At 38.1% G+C, this 15,119-nt stretch overlaps 1 protein-coding gene across 3 annotated transcripts in view; it reads left to right on the forward strand.

Annotated features, from left to right (window-relative positions):
- The first annotated feature begins 283 nt into the window (after positions 1–283).
- LRMDA (leucine rich melanocyte differentiation associated) overlaps positions 284–15,119 on the forward strand; it is a 648,386-nt gene continuing 633,550 nt past the window's right edge. The window contains exons 1-2 of one of the 3 annotated variants that reach the window (XM_050337663.1): positions 284–349; positions 4,640–4,740. In XM_050337663.1, the coding sequence (XP_050193620.1) occupies positions 335–349; positions 4,640–4,740 (116 nt within the window). In that variant the 5' untranslated portion in view covers positions 284–334. Of the gene's footprint in view, positions 365–735; positions 1,044–4,639; positions 4,741–15,119 lie in introns of those variants that run through there. The other 2 variants (XM_050337652.1, XM_050337673.1) reach the window with 2 other exon arrangements.

A 15,119-nucleotide genomic window follows, 5' to 3' on the forward strand; every position in this document is an offset into this window, starting at 1 on the left:
TGCTGTGAGGCACGGCGGTCGGTTGTGTGCCGCTTTGGACTGGCGTTCCAGGCTGGATGTCGCAGCGGGACCGGGAGCGGCTGCCGGACAGGGACGCCCGGGGCCTGGACACACACGCCCCAGGCTCTCGCCTGTCGGCCCCGCGTTGGAAGCCCCGGTCCTGCCCGGGGCCGGCGCTGCGCCCCCCGCGCGGCCGCAGAGGCAGCCGGAGCCCGGCGCTGGCGGTGCCGCCGCCCCCGGCCCGGCCGCGCTTCCGCCCGCGTCAGCTGACTGCTGCGAGGAGCGGCGCGCCCGCTCCGGCCCGAGCCCGCCGAGCCCCGGCCACGCCGCAGCCATGGCAGGAGTCGTGGTGAGTGGAGCCCAAGTAAGTATCCGCAGCCTGTGCGGCGGCGGCCCCACCTGCCGGGGGCAGCCCGCCCCGGCCGGCGCGTCTCCGCCCCCGGCACGGGGGGCGGCTGCTCCAACTCCGCGCCGGCTCCCGCCGCTCTACGGCCCCGGCCGCGGCCGGGGAAGGTCCCGCGCAGAGGAGGGGGGGCGGTCTCGCAAGGGGCCAAGGCGGGTTGGTTTTGAGCTTCTCGTAGCACCGCGCGAGGGACTCCCGCAGGTATCGCCCCTTCGCAGCCGTGCTGGCCCAAAGCCGCCGAAGGGAAGGGGCCGAGGAGCCGCCCCCGCCAGCGCCGGGTGGCCCCGGGGTTGTGCTCAGAGCCCCACGGGCTGGGAGGGGGATGTGTCCCGGCGGTGCTTTATCAGAGCTGGGAGATAGAGAAGCACCGGGGTGCGGGTGACGGGGCAGTGCTGCTCTGCCAGTTTGGCTGCTGCCGTGCAACAGGCGCATTCCTGGGCTGTGCTGAGCAGCAGCGCGGCTCCGAGCGCTCTGTTCGCTCCCCTGCGAGATGTGCGCTGCAGCCTGAGCGGGGCCCGGCGGGCCCGGAGCGCGTCGTGCTCCGGGCTGAGCCCCGCGTGCTCTCTTGGGCCTTGAGTGGGCTGCGGGAAAAAACTGAAGGGGAAGGACTGAGATCTGCTAAGTGTTGTTCCTCCTGAAAGTAAGCACTGTGTTTCGTTTCGGTTAGAGAGAAGTTGGAAAATAAACACATCCTGCTGACCTTTACTCAGTGGTTTATATGGCTACTGAAAAATTTTCTGGTTAAAAATTGGGAACATTCCTGCTGAACCTGTGGTTAAAATTAGCAGATTGTTTATTCTTCCCCCCGTCCCCACCAAAGAATGAATGAAGCTTGTCTTTTTGAAAATGACTTGCCATTAAGCCAGGGCGCAGCCTATTTAATTGCTTCTTTAATCTGGTCACTATTCTGTATGGAATTCATGTAAATATGTGTGTGATATGAAGGCAATTGACTAATTTTGCAGATGCTGCAGGAAACGGTTACTGTGGTCTCTGTGGTGCACTGTGGCACTGAGTAACATGCTGCCTTCTTCCCTTGAGCATGCGTTTAGCCTCTTAATTTGGCTATGTGCCTACCATACAATCTTCTAGCAGCATAGAGTAAAATGAAATGCTCAGCTGACTGGAAATATTCTCCACATGTAATTCCCTTCAGTGGAAGAGAATAGGCAGTATTGAGAGTTCATACATGACTTTTTGCTGACATTCCTTAAAGAGGTTACTCAGTGAGTGTCATTGTAAAATGATCTTGGAGATTAAATGGTAATATCCTCTGAAACTAAAGCAGAAGAGAGGTGCAACTGCTATTGACTGGTTAACTTACGTTCTAAATATTTTGTAAAAACATATTTTTTTCCCAAATTACATACAGTGTGTTGAAGAACCTGCAAGAATATCTGAGACCTCCACAGCCTATCTGATGCTGGGCTTTGTGGGAAACTTTCTGAACATTTCAGTGGGATATTGAACAGGGCACCAGTAATAAGAATGATTGACTGTGACCAACCTGTACTATATTTGAATTGGAGAATTAGGCAATGGAGACCTCTACATCCAGTTTTTAATCCTATGTGATGTTCTGTGACTGGTATAGAAAAATCTAAGAAATCTACTGTTACTGATGTGATGCGCAGCCAGAGCTGGAGTCTTGGGAAAAGTATGCTCACTCTTATCTCTGTGATGACATATCTGGATATGTACTTGAAAGCCCATCCTCATTTTGAGAGTATTTGAGATGGATGCAAAAGTACGTTTTATTGTTTCCTGAGTAAATGATTTTGAACTGCAAGAACAAAAATGAAGAAATGTTCTTCTTTTCTTGTCCAGACTACTAAAGTCTTGTTTTATATCAACACTGTTCAAATACTAAAGAGTGGGGAAAACTTGTTCAAAAAGGTTTATCATGTATTTCATTGCTGGCAGTTGCTGCTGTTCTTACCATGAAGAGGGCTGTTGGGTATTTGAAGCAAATTCATGTATGTGGGGTGTAGAAATATGAAGTAAAATGTCTGTTATGTATTTTCTGGAAAAATAAATATAATTGTTTTTAATTGAAAAACGTGTTTGTACTGTGAATGTGCTGAAGTGAACTGTGTGGAAGTAAAATCCCTTTCAAAAGGCCTGAGTGTTAAAAGGTCAGGATAACCATATGTCATCTGCAGATATGCCTGTGAATAATGTTTATACATATATGCATATTATAACAGTTCCAAGGCTGAAGCTTTGCAGCATTTTATGTATTTTACCTCTTCTGTGCTCCAAAACACATTTGTTTGAATCTTTTTCTTCAGCTTCGGTTCTTGTGGAGGTAGAGCATTTATGGCTGGGTAAGTTTCTGAAGCAGTGGTTATGCAGGCCAGAGTCCCTGGCTTCTTCTCCAGCACTCCTCCCTGGGTCAAAAGCAAAGTTGTCTGTGTTCCTGCTGTGTTTGTAGTTGCTCAAGGTGGTCTTGCACTCCTAGTGTTAGTAGGCATCATATTTTAGTCATTTCTGTTTCAACAATTAACCTTGAACCAAATGCTTAACCCAAAGTATTATTCTGTTGTTAACGTGATGACTTTTGAAGTGTTCGCAAGCATTAAGTTAAAGAAATCTACCACTGAGTGAGCAGTGAAGCAATTCTTTTATGCATACCTTTGTGTATGCTGTAAAATGCATTGAAATTTAACTTGGATGTAAACTGGAGGAAAACCCCCACATATTTAATTCAACAAATTCTGCAAAACATTTTGTTACATCCAAAACGATAGGATGCCAATTACCCCAAACAGTTCCTTTCCCTTTTGTCCTTATATTTGCTAAAACCATGTGTATGTCTGGTAGGAGAATGTATTGCAAGACAAGGTATAATTTAACAAGGGGAAGAAGTTGTTAAACTAAGCTTCAAGCTACCTGTTTTCTGCTTGTAAAAATTATTTCACCTTTGTCAGCTTTATCTGTTGAAGTTATTGAACAAAATTAATTAAATGGAATGCCATACAGTATTATCAGATTGCAATAACTTTTAGAGTATAAGAGACCAGGATGACTTGCAAAAGTGCATACAGTCAGTCTGTTCTGCAGAGGAGTCTCTATTTTAAGAGAAGGTGAAATACTATGAAAACAAAATTTGATGGACTTGTTTTTGTGTACATTTCATCTAGCATAGTTTAGACCAGTGGAATATGGTGTTTAAATTGACTTTCTATGAACCATGGAGATAATAACAATATCATATAGTTAGTGGTCTAATACAGTGATGAAGTTCACTTAACTGAGTTACAAGTTCACAATCTCTGAACACTGAGATGATGAGCCAATATAGATGTATAGAGTTCTTGACAATAGGTTTGGCAGGCTTTGTGAGGTTTCTTTGAAGAGATCAAATCAATGACTTCTAAAATAGTATAGCAGAAAGAATAGAAAAAGTTTGGGTGTTTTGTTGTTTATATTTTTTTCTGGAAATAATATCACTTACTTAATCCTGGCTAAAAAAAATAAATAAACCCAGACCAAACAAACAAATCTGAGTAGATTTTTTTTTTGTTACCACTAGTTCTTCCTATGTTTGCTAAAGATTAGTTAGATGGGCTGATAGGAAAAAAAGACATTTAGGAGCATTTTGGGTGTAATGAGAAGTGTGATCTGAACCATAGGTGTTGAAGCCAGAAATCTTTGAGACTTACATGACTCTGAAAAAAAGCTGCATGCTTTGTTTTTCAGATCATGGGCAGCTCTTTTGCTCTGTCCCTGGTATGTTACTGGGAATAATAATCTTCTCAGTGAATGGTTATGAGAGTGGATTGACAGTACACTGCTTAGGTATTTCTGCACCAAACTTTACAAAACAGCCTTTTAGTATGTTGTATATGGAGGGCCAAACTGGAACGTCCTTTGGATAGCTTCTGATCCTTCAAACAAATTTCTTCTGGAGTGTATCAGAATGGTAATAGAAAGGAATGTTAGATCAAAGTACTAACAGTGAAATTGAAGAAGGGTGATTTTTATAAACAAATTGTTTTTACCTGAAAGGAGGCAAAGCATTGTATGTAAGACTGTAGATGTAATAAATATTAAGTTAATGGTATCAATGGGAAAATGAGATTGTGATAGATTTTATAGCAGTATAACTTAGATAGCTTAAAGCTGTAGTGAATATTCGTGGTATTGCATGTTGTCATTGTATCAATGAGATAGAATTTGGACAGGAAACTAAATCCACTTACAAAATGTTTCCTTTCTGCTTCCAATTCTCAGGTGTCCTACATTAGTCAAGACTGTGAAGAAATTCCAGAATTCCTAGGACAAAAATATGGACATATGGCAAAAAGGCTAGATCTTAGCTTCAACTTGTTAAGGTATGTGGCAATATGTAGATTTTAAAGTGCAATATGGGATGCCAACTCCTAAAATAAAATACTTTTTTTTCCAAAGTAGAAACATATATATATGTCAGGTATATTTAGTTGTTATCAAGTGGAAAACACTGTTTTATGGGTAATGTTTGTCTCCTTTTCTTGCACACTTGGAACACAAATAACCAGGTGAGTGTTGAAATTTATTGTGTTAACGTAAGTGATGCTCAGTGAGGAGCTTATGGTTTGTTTTCTGCTCAAAATGGAAAATAAGCATTGTTACCTGATGAAGTGAAGAATGGGAACAAAAGTTCATTTTTTTAACCAAACTACAAGTAAGTGTGTGCTTCTCTCTCTCTGTTTTTAATTTATAGATCTCAGGTTTTTATCATAAGTGGTTTATAATGCTCTTTTCCTAGATGGTGTATTTTATTCTGTGATTTTATTCCTGGGCAGCTATGTAGTAAAATGCTAAAGCTAAGTGCAGTTAGAATTTGTAATTCTTTCTAATTATTTAAATATATGGATTGATTTATAATTCTGTAGTATTCCTATTAGTTTTTACAGAATCATTTTTCATTTAATCCATGTAAGAGAGTTGGTTGTGATTCACAGTGTATTTTTCAGGTTGGCAAATCTGCAGGTAAGTAGGAAGAAAGGATTGGAGTGTAATCTTCTGTTTAAGAAAAAAACGTAGTTTTTCAGTGATAGGGTTTGACTTATTTGAGTTTTGCTTTTATTTTATTGAGGGTAAGCTTAGAATCCGCTTGTGAGGGGTAAGACAAGTAGTGTGCTGATGCCTGGTTTTCCTAGAAGGAATAAACATTGGTTTTAACTTAAACTTACTTAACTTCACTGTCAACTCTGAAGGACAGATTCCTACATGTAAGATGTGGCAGAGCAAAGGAGGCACTAAATCTGTGTATTATTGTTTTATACTTCTGGATGATGACTCTGAACCTGTGGAAACTGTTATCAGAAGAGAAAATTTTTCTGGGAGAGGGGATTGAATGGGCTTTTTTTTCATTTTGTCATGAGGATAATTCAAGATCTGTATGTGTATTTGGATTTAGCATGTCATCAACAAGACTGCTCCTTCTTTACATTTCTGGAGAAAAAAAATGTTTCTTTCATTTAATGCATGTTTTGAAGAACAGTTCCTCTGAGTTTATTTCACAGAGTAAAATAATAACATTAAATTTGGATGTAAAATACCACTGTAAAACTCTGATCCTGTTTTCATGGAGGGCTCAATTGGTGCTATATTTCTGAAATCTGTGTTTTCATCCCTTCTTTCCTTCTCTGCCTAAAACACTATCACTTAGCCAGTTTTTCAGAAGGGATATGATTTGGTTTTATTGAGGTTTGGGGGAGAACAATCAGCTTGTGGTGATGTAGGATAGCTTACGGTTGTAAATCTGTGAAAGTATTTTAAGACCAGAAATCAGATTTGGGGAAAGAGGGATTATTATTTTTTCCCACCTTTTTTTTTTTTTTTTTTTTTTTTAGCTTTGGGAACCTAATATTGAGTTTGATGAGAGCTAGCTGTGTAATGTTTTTTATTTAAGCAGTGATAGATATACTAAGCATATAAAAACTATGAATGAAGTATTTATGGTATAGTAGCTGTTCAGACTGGTCTGCACTCATATATAAACCCTGTACCTACATATTATAGAGAAAGTCAGATAAAATATAGAATAAGTGTTATAATCTTAAATGAACGTCAGTATAGAATGCCTTGGGCAGCTGTTAAAGCAAGTGTAAGCAGTTTCATCTTCTTTAAACAAGTATTATTACTTGAAAAATCTGACAATGCTGTAGTATAGCAATGAGTTTTATGATTTTTAGCGGTGAATGCCTAATTTGGAAAGTTTAGTATGCTGAGGATTTTAATGTCTGCACCTAATGTTGCTTTAAAAACGAGTTTGATTTTCTACTGCAACTTGTTGTATGTTGGTAAAAGCAAAAGTTGAATGAAGAAGACCAAGGGTGATCAAAATATAGGAAAATATGAAGAGAATAATAGGCTTTGCTGGCACAATAATATTTGCAGTAAATATGTTAGTTTTCATTATAATATGATGTATTATTAGATGAGAGTGTGTGTGTTCATTCAAAGGAAAAAGGAAGACCAAATGTTTTTAATATGGTGTTTTTGTTATTCAGATTTTTCTGATTATTTTCTTTCTGGCTGTAAGATATACACATTAAAATAAAGGAGGGAAGGGTTGTAATTAGTTCTTTTGAGCTTGCAGTTTAATGCAGAGGAAAACGTATATTTTTCACCATTTTTTTTTCTGTCTTCAGAGTTCTTTCCAGGCTAGAGCCCCTTCTTCTTTATAAAAAACCTTAGGCTTTGTGTAGATGCCTTATTCTCTTTGCATCAGATGTGGTAAATCTAATAACAACAGTTGATACATATAATCACAAAAAATTGCTTTTAAAAATAATTTTCTTTCTTGTTTGCCTTTTTCCAAGAACTAGTGTCTCTTCTTGATTACCCTGAGCAGTACATGGATCCAGCTCTTTCTTCTGGCAGCCAAAGTTGCAATAGCTGTGTGTCTCCCCTTTTCCCTGAGGGAAAGGAAAGACAGAGGTGAATGGTAAAAGGGAACTTCTGGGGATGTTGGGAAAAAGGAGGAGTAACAACAGTTTGTTGTGTATGAGGCAGTGGAAAAAACTAGTGTTTACTTAAAAGATGCTGGCTGTAATCAGGAAGATGTGGTGCCACTGGATTGCATCCGATTTGCATCCCTGAGAGACAGAAACCCTTCAATCCCAGACAACTATAGTCCACTTCTAAATTTTTTCTTCTCATGCTGTTTTCCTTATAGATGTTGTTTAAATGCTTTCTTATGTCTTTTGTTTCCTTTTGGGACTAACGGGGGGTTGTGAAGAAGATGGAACCACACTCTTGTCAGATGTACAGCAAAAGAACAAGAGGCAGTTGTCACTGGCTGCAGCAAGGGAATTTCCAACCACAACAGGGAAGGTTGAGTGGAAGAGGTGCCCAGAGAGGCTGTGGAATCTCCATCCTGGGTGCTATTCAGATTGCAACTGGACAAAGCCCCAAGCAGCCTGATCTAACTTTGAAGTCCCCCTGCTCTGTACAGGGAATTGGACTAGAAGACCTCTAGATGCCCCTTCCAACTAAAATACTATTATTCTGCAGCTTTATTGGTGTGGTTGTAATGGCCTGAGTTGTAGCAACTCTTTTGATTTAATGTTGGTAGCGATTTTCAGCTATTTTAGAAATGAACAATTTACACTGTGTATTTTCCATAAGGCATGTTTCAGGAGTAGAGGTGTTTTACTTTGAGAATTTGCTCCTGAGTCTCTCATGGCAACTGTATTCGATAGCTTTCCCTGATAACAGAGGCCTTTCATAATACGTTGAAAACATTCCCCAAGTCCCATTTAATGAAGGCATAGACTATAGGAAGAAGAGTCACTGATGTGTTGGTGTTACTGAGAGACTTTGCTGTAAAGGATTTTAAGAGAGAATAAAAAACTATTGTTCATTGATCATAGAAAATTAAAGATTTCATTAAAAAAGAAGGTAAGTAGTAGTCACTGGTGAAGGAAAGAGAGCAATAAGTAATCAGGAAGGAGGTAATGTAAGTAGACAGTAGAGATTTTGATGAAATATAAAGAAATTTTTTGGATGCATCATGCTGTCTTGTGGGGGAAAAAAACCCAAACAACCCACAATCTATTCAAAACTTTTTTTATTTGTGCTAGATAACTTTATTTGTACCAAATTTTTCCTTTCACATAAAAGGTTAAATGCACTCCAGTACTTGAATAACTTGATATCAGTGGTTTTGTACGAATAGGTGCCATGCTTTTATAAATAACATCTACAATTCAATTCACAGAGAAGTCCACCTTGTAATTTTATCCTCAGTAGTTTTAAACATGTGAGTTGTTTTCCTTTTTTTACAGAGATTTCTTCTGGGTCTAAGCTACGAGGTGAAAGGGAGAGTGAATCTTTAATCTTGGCCAATGAGGAAGGATTAATCCAATAATTGTGCTCATAGAGATACAAGTATCTCTTCCCTCTCTCTAGGGTGCAGATTATTTCTACTAGGAGCATGAATAATTTGCACAGTATGTGCTTGTGCATAATTTCCACTCTCCGATGAAGAAGGTGTATATATGGAAACATCCCCTTGAACTATAATCCTAGTCTGGAATGTTCCTCCGTGACTTTCGTGAGGCTGAGCCTTTGTAATATTCTCTCTGTGGACTTGAGATTGTTGTTTCTCTCTTCTGCCTACTGTTTTCTTGCCTGGGGGAATATGCAAGTGGCAACCTGAAAATGGGCTTCAGTTTTTACAGGACACGTTCCTCTTTGTGAGTTGAGTATGTGAAAGAGAGGCTTTTTTTTCTTGCCACCTTCCCAGTCTGTGCAGCAATAAGATACGCAGAACAGAAAGATGAAAAACAAAAGAGAGAGGGAAATAAAAGCCAAAATTCAAAACAAAGCATGACATATTTTTAAAGCCTTTAAACTCATCTTTATAGCATTTTAAAATGTTGAAGAAAATGCACTATTGTTAAAACTTTCTGATGGTTTTATTTATAAGGTAGAAAAATATTTTCACCATAATTGGGTAACTCTTAATCGTAGCAATTGCATATTTATCAGTATGAGGGGCTGTTATTAATGTAGCTGTCATGCACAAACACATTTCTGCATTAAATCCATTTAGTATGTGCATTATTTGGTCTAGAATGTCACCAGGACATCAAAGGCCCCTTAGGCATAAGAGCACAGTGCCCTGCTGTGGCTGCAGAAAGGGCTTGATCAATAAATGTAACATGTTAATGCAGAGCAAATAGAATAAAAGATTTCTTTGACAAGACATGAAAAATCACCTTGTGGCAGCTGGCATGGTGATGCCATTTCAGCGGAGACACTAGCAAAGTTGATCTGACAAGTAAAGAGGAGAGATGATGGTTATAAGGTGCTTTTGTTTCAAACTTCTTTCTTGACCTGTCAGGTTTTGAAGGAGCCTGAATGGCCTTTTTTTGTCATGTGAAAATTGTAGTCTTAGGCAGTTATGAAGCAGTTATCTCTTCTCAAATTGTGAATGCTGCTGTTTAATTGATTCACTTAGCATTTGAAACTGTCACGCATTAATAATTGCTAAATCCTGTAGATACTGCTCCAGTGTGTCATGCTTAAATGTGTAGTTATCAGAAAATTAATATCCTTAATGAACCGATGCTTTCAAACTAGCATTGCATGAAATCTCTTTTGCCCTTTCATTTGCTGAAGGTATATCATCCAGTTTTCAGAGAAACCCCTCCCGACAGTTGTGTGGGTTTATTTATTTATTTATTTATTTGATGCCCGACAAATGCCAGCTTTGCTTTGGGTATGTAGTGTGCTCAATGACAATAAATATAGTAATTATGCTGGAGTTGGTAATTAACATAATTATAGTCAATTACGACAAATACAGTGCAGAGCTAAATGAATGAGGGCAAGAAATTAGCAAGCTAATTGATTTACCTTACGTGCTGGTTTTTCTTGCAACTAACAGTTGCAGATTTTCTGCAGGAAAAAGTGTTTACAAATAGCTGATTGTGTTTTGAAATGATTCTGTCTTATGGCTCTCACTCCTGTTTCCTTTATGCTGAGGTGAGGAGGATTGAAATATGGGATAGTGGTTAGAAGGAGAAAGGAGCTGCTCTGTTCTCACTGAATGCTTTGAAGGGAGATGTATGTATTGCTTTAATTTCAGATGCTTCTTACAGTATTGAAGGGAAGAAAACCACATGATTCTTTACAAAAGACATTGATAGAGAAATTTTGTTCATCTATTTTAATCCCCTTAAATGTGACCTGAATTATCTAAGAAACATCGATCTACCCGTTTATTGACATTAGAGAGCAAAGCACTGGAGACCTAAAGGGAGAATTTGAATTGTTTGAGCAACCCAAGTGTGTTGAAACAATATGCCCTTGCTCAACCATCAGTTTCAATAATTTAAACTATTGGACCAGTAGAGATGCATAATATCATAACATTTGTGCACATTATAATTGCCTGTTTTGTTTCAAGATGATTTATGGTATCTTGTCTGAAATAAGTGTATTGGAGCTATGCTGTTAATGTGTTTCACTTTCCTTGTTTTTTTATTTTCTATCAGGCATGACCACAGTTTTCTACGTGAAAAGAGAATGAATTTGTTTAAGTATTGAAGATTTTGTATTGCCTTTTTAAAAAAAGATGTTTAGTAGTAGCTGAAATTTCTTTCTCACTCTAAGAAAACAGTGGTTTACAAATGCTTGTAAATTTTATGCTTGAAGTAGTTCACTGTTTAAAGGAAAACGGAATTGTGTATAGAGACTTCAACAAAGAAATGTTTTCCATAGCTAAGCTATCTATCTGAAATGTATAAATTATCAATAATCTTTCTTCTATTATTGCAGAAATGTATCAAGTTCAAATGAGTAGGGTTGCATTTTGAGGTGGGTACTTTAAGTTTTCCCTTAAAGAGGTGTCCTACATTAAGCACAAGATGCAGTTTTTTAAATAATGTTGAAATACTATGAATGTCTCAAAATGCATGTACACTAACACTGCTAAGGGTGGTCATTCTTTAGAAGCAATTCAGTTCCTAGAATCATTTTTCTAAGTGAAATATTTATACACAAGGACTCATTGAAATTATTTAAAATTTACGGATTATAATAGTCTTTTAGTTGAAGTCTTACATGTTTATTAGTCACTGTGGACTACCTGATGCATAATTACCTTTCTATTAAAACAAATGTGAAATAACCTGCTAGATGGACTGAAGACAAGTGTGATAATGGGTTCTCTTTCCACATGGGTAATACCTAGAAAGTTGTATAAGGTAAAGTTTTATAGGTGTTTATCTGTTGGAAAAATAGGGGACTATTACCAGTAGCAAAAAGAATTATAAACTTCAAATATTATCTCTACTTTTGATAGTTTATAGACAAAACTAAATCTGCTCCTTCTTCTCTTCTTCCCCTCCGTTTTCCTCCTACCATGCCTGTCCCATTTTAAAAGTGGCATTTCAACAGGAACCAGATGTGATCTGGGTAATGTATAAGGAAAACTTTTTCACACCTTATAACATTGAAAATATTAAAAAACACTACTAAGATATACCTCGTCTCGCATATAATAGCCATGCCTGTGTTCTGTTATTGTGTCAGCTTTAAATGTGACTATAGAATATTTACCATTATGAAGTGTTATCTGTGTGTAATTTTGTGACGTGTATTTTCCTGGTGCGTCTTATTTGCAGTCATTGGTATATTGTTGATGTGAAGGGGACCAGTCAATGACTGATATTAAAATTATCAAATTAATGGGTTATGGTATATATCTAAATATCTCACCAATTTAGGCATACTGTGCCAAGGATGGAAGCTGCTTTTCTGATGAAAAAGTTATTTTTCCAAATTCAGTAATATGTCAGGGTGAACTTATATTTTAAGTTGTCATATTTCAGTCTACAACGGATGGCTGTTGTCTTCTTTAGTCCCAGCAGCCTCTCCTTTTTTCCATTGATCCTTGCTTGACTTTTTATGGCCACATAGTCACTAACAGACTGTGAAAACACTGTGGTATATATACCACTGACCCCCATGCTGGCCATTATCCATTGATTTACTGTATCTGACAGATCAGAACCTAAGATTGTTTTCTGTTCTACTTTTCTCAAGAAGGCTTAACATTGTGGAAGGAGTTGTCTTGATAGAGTATCATGTGGTAGAATTGGGCAGAAGATTGTCACCTGAACCTTTGGCCGAGGGGTCAGTGTGTGTTCACATTGTGTAGTGGAGAATTTTTGTGAGGATTTCTAGAGCTTGAAGTCTGGTAAAAATGTTAAACAAACTGCACAATTTGACAGGAAGTAAAATAAAGTTGTGAGCTTGAATTGTTGCATCCTTGAATATAGCTGGTGAATATTGCTGTGATGGATGATCAAAGTTGTTTTTTTGGTGATATCCATCTTTAAGGGTCTGGTGCAGTTATGAGTAAAGGTGAAATCTGTACTTCTAAACAAAGGTGAGTGACAAACTTGGACAGAGATCAAATTTCTTATTAAGCATCCATTGACTCAAGGCTTTTGACTGAGGCAGAGCATTTCCCAGTGAACTGGTGTTTGCATCAGATAATTTTCTTTGTGTTTTAATGTGCAGGGGGTGAACTGCTTTTTCTTGACGTGATTTCCTATATGAGATGGAAGTTGGATTTTGGAGTGATGTTGAAGGCTAAATCCACACAATCTGCACTTATTCTTTGGGTACCCAGAGGGCTTAATTCACTGGCACAGTGAAACCAACTCCTCTTGTGAAAATTCTAATCAGTCTTAAACAAAAATTGTTTTTTGTGTTGAATTCTTTACTGAATAACAGGAATTGTTGTAAGATAGAAAGAAAATCAGTTAGCTATTAAATGGAAGACTATCACAATCTATGGAAAGTATTGACATTTGGAAGAGAAATAGTTTAATATGCTTGTTTCAGCTTTGAAATAATGTCAGTAGATTGCAAATAATATCTTGGTGACTGCTCCTGCATAGTCTGTGGTTATCTGAGAAGTATTTTTTTTTAAGAGCATTGGGGATTAAAGAAAAGGGCACAATAAAGAGCATGTGTTAAATACAATAATCAGGTGGACCGTGCTTACTTTCTGACTTCCTTAATCTCTTTCACTCCAAAACAGTATTTCCTCATCACTGCTGTTGTGAGACAAGAGCGAAGGACTGCAGAAATAACTATTGTCTGAGGATAAGGAGCTTGACTGAAGGGAAGAACCTGCATTAAACCTGGAGTTATTGTCTGTCTTTTCCTCTCTGTTTTGTTGAAAGGTATCTTCTCTCCTTAATACAATATAAAAGATTCTCAGCATCTACGTAACTAATTTTACTGATTCCAATCACTAAGAAGGGTCTCTGTCCTTCTGTGTTGAAGAAGCCTGCTGAGTGATCATGGTACAAATGACTGCTTGGCATTTGACAGGAAAATCCTTATGAAGCTTCTGTTTATGCATCACTTGTTTGTTTTATGTGGTTGTGTGTGGTTTGTGCCATTTTTGAGATCTTACATTTTACATAAATCATCTTTACATAAATTATCTCAGAGATGATTTTTCAGCTGAAAAAGACAGTCCCCAAACCCTTAGTTCGTACAAGCGTAAAGAATGAGTAGCACAGAAGTGCAAAAGGGCCCTGTATTTTTCTCAAGCTCAGGAGCCAACATGTCAAACCAGACATGCTATACAATAATTATACTGTCTTTAAGGTCATGGTTAATGCAGTGTTACAGCTTAGTTGCAGGCTTTACCCATGAACTAATGCTAGCAATCATGTGAAGTTTCATGATTTTTATTTATATTTTTATTGTGTTTCTCCTGGTCTTTATTTTTGACCATGCTTGACTGAGTGAGTTGCTCACTGGTAGAGCTGGAAGATCATTTCCTTTCTTAATAATTTATTTTCCAATTTTATCTGAATTTACCTGCTGAGTCCATGAGTGGTAGCAATGAATGTGTTTTGTAAAAGACATCCATCCTCATTGCTCATATTTGTAGGAAGCCTTTCTATGGTGAGAGACGTTGAAAATTACTTTTAAAAGAACATGAATAAGAGGGGCAAAATATCTAATGTTAGGGGATAGTTTGTAATCTGTCCAAAACTCAGGGAAGTTGATAGGCTCTTGCAAATTGGGCCAATAGCTTTATTTCAGGTGTTTAAGTCTCTGCTGTTTTTCCTGTGCAGTTGGTATAGGAGCTGTATTGGTAGATAGTTGATATTGTCACACTGAAGACTAAAGGGAAAGTGTTTTTTTTCCTTATTACTTGTCAACTCCAAACTCAATTTTTTATTTTATTTTTGTAAAACTAACAGGAGAGTTTAAAAAGTTGTGGGGGATGCACTGATGCAACAACTTTGAGTGCAATTGCTCAGTCCTTTATTTTTGAATTTGCATAAAACACCATTTTTCAATGCTTACTTTTCTGAATGTTAAAATATATGGACATATATAATGTTAAAATATAGTTAATGATATTGAAAATATGGCTCCTATTTTATGAGTCAACTTTGTGTTTCCCATTTGGTAGATGGGTTGACTGCTGCTGCTTTTTCCTTGTGAATATGCCCAGTAGAAAGATATCACAGTGCTCAATGTTTTTACATTCAGAAAAGTGAGATACCTTTTCCTTGAAATATTAGTCTGTGATCAGACCTGCTGATAGGGAACTCAGTTTATGAATTTAACAGAAACAATACCTATTACCAATATTTAGTCACCTTTTAAAATCATGATTTCCAACCATTAGTTTGAAGATCAAATTTAGTATACGTATTCTTTGTAAGAGAGG

Source organism: Myiozetetes cayanensis, unplaced genomic scaffold (assembly GCF_022539395.1).
Source record: "Myiozetetes cayanensis isolate MyiCay16 unplaced genomic scaffold, myiCay2020 scf10, whole genome shotgun sequence".
Lineage (NCBI taxonomy): Eukaryota > Metazoa > Chordata > Aves > Passeriformes > Tyrannidae > Myiozetetes > Myiozetetes cayanensis.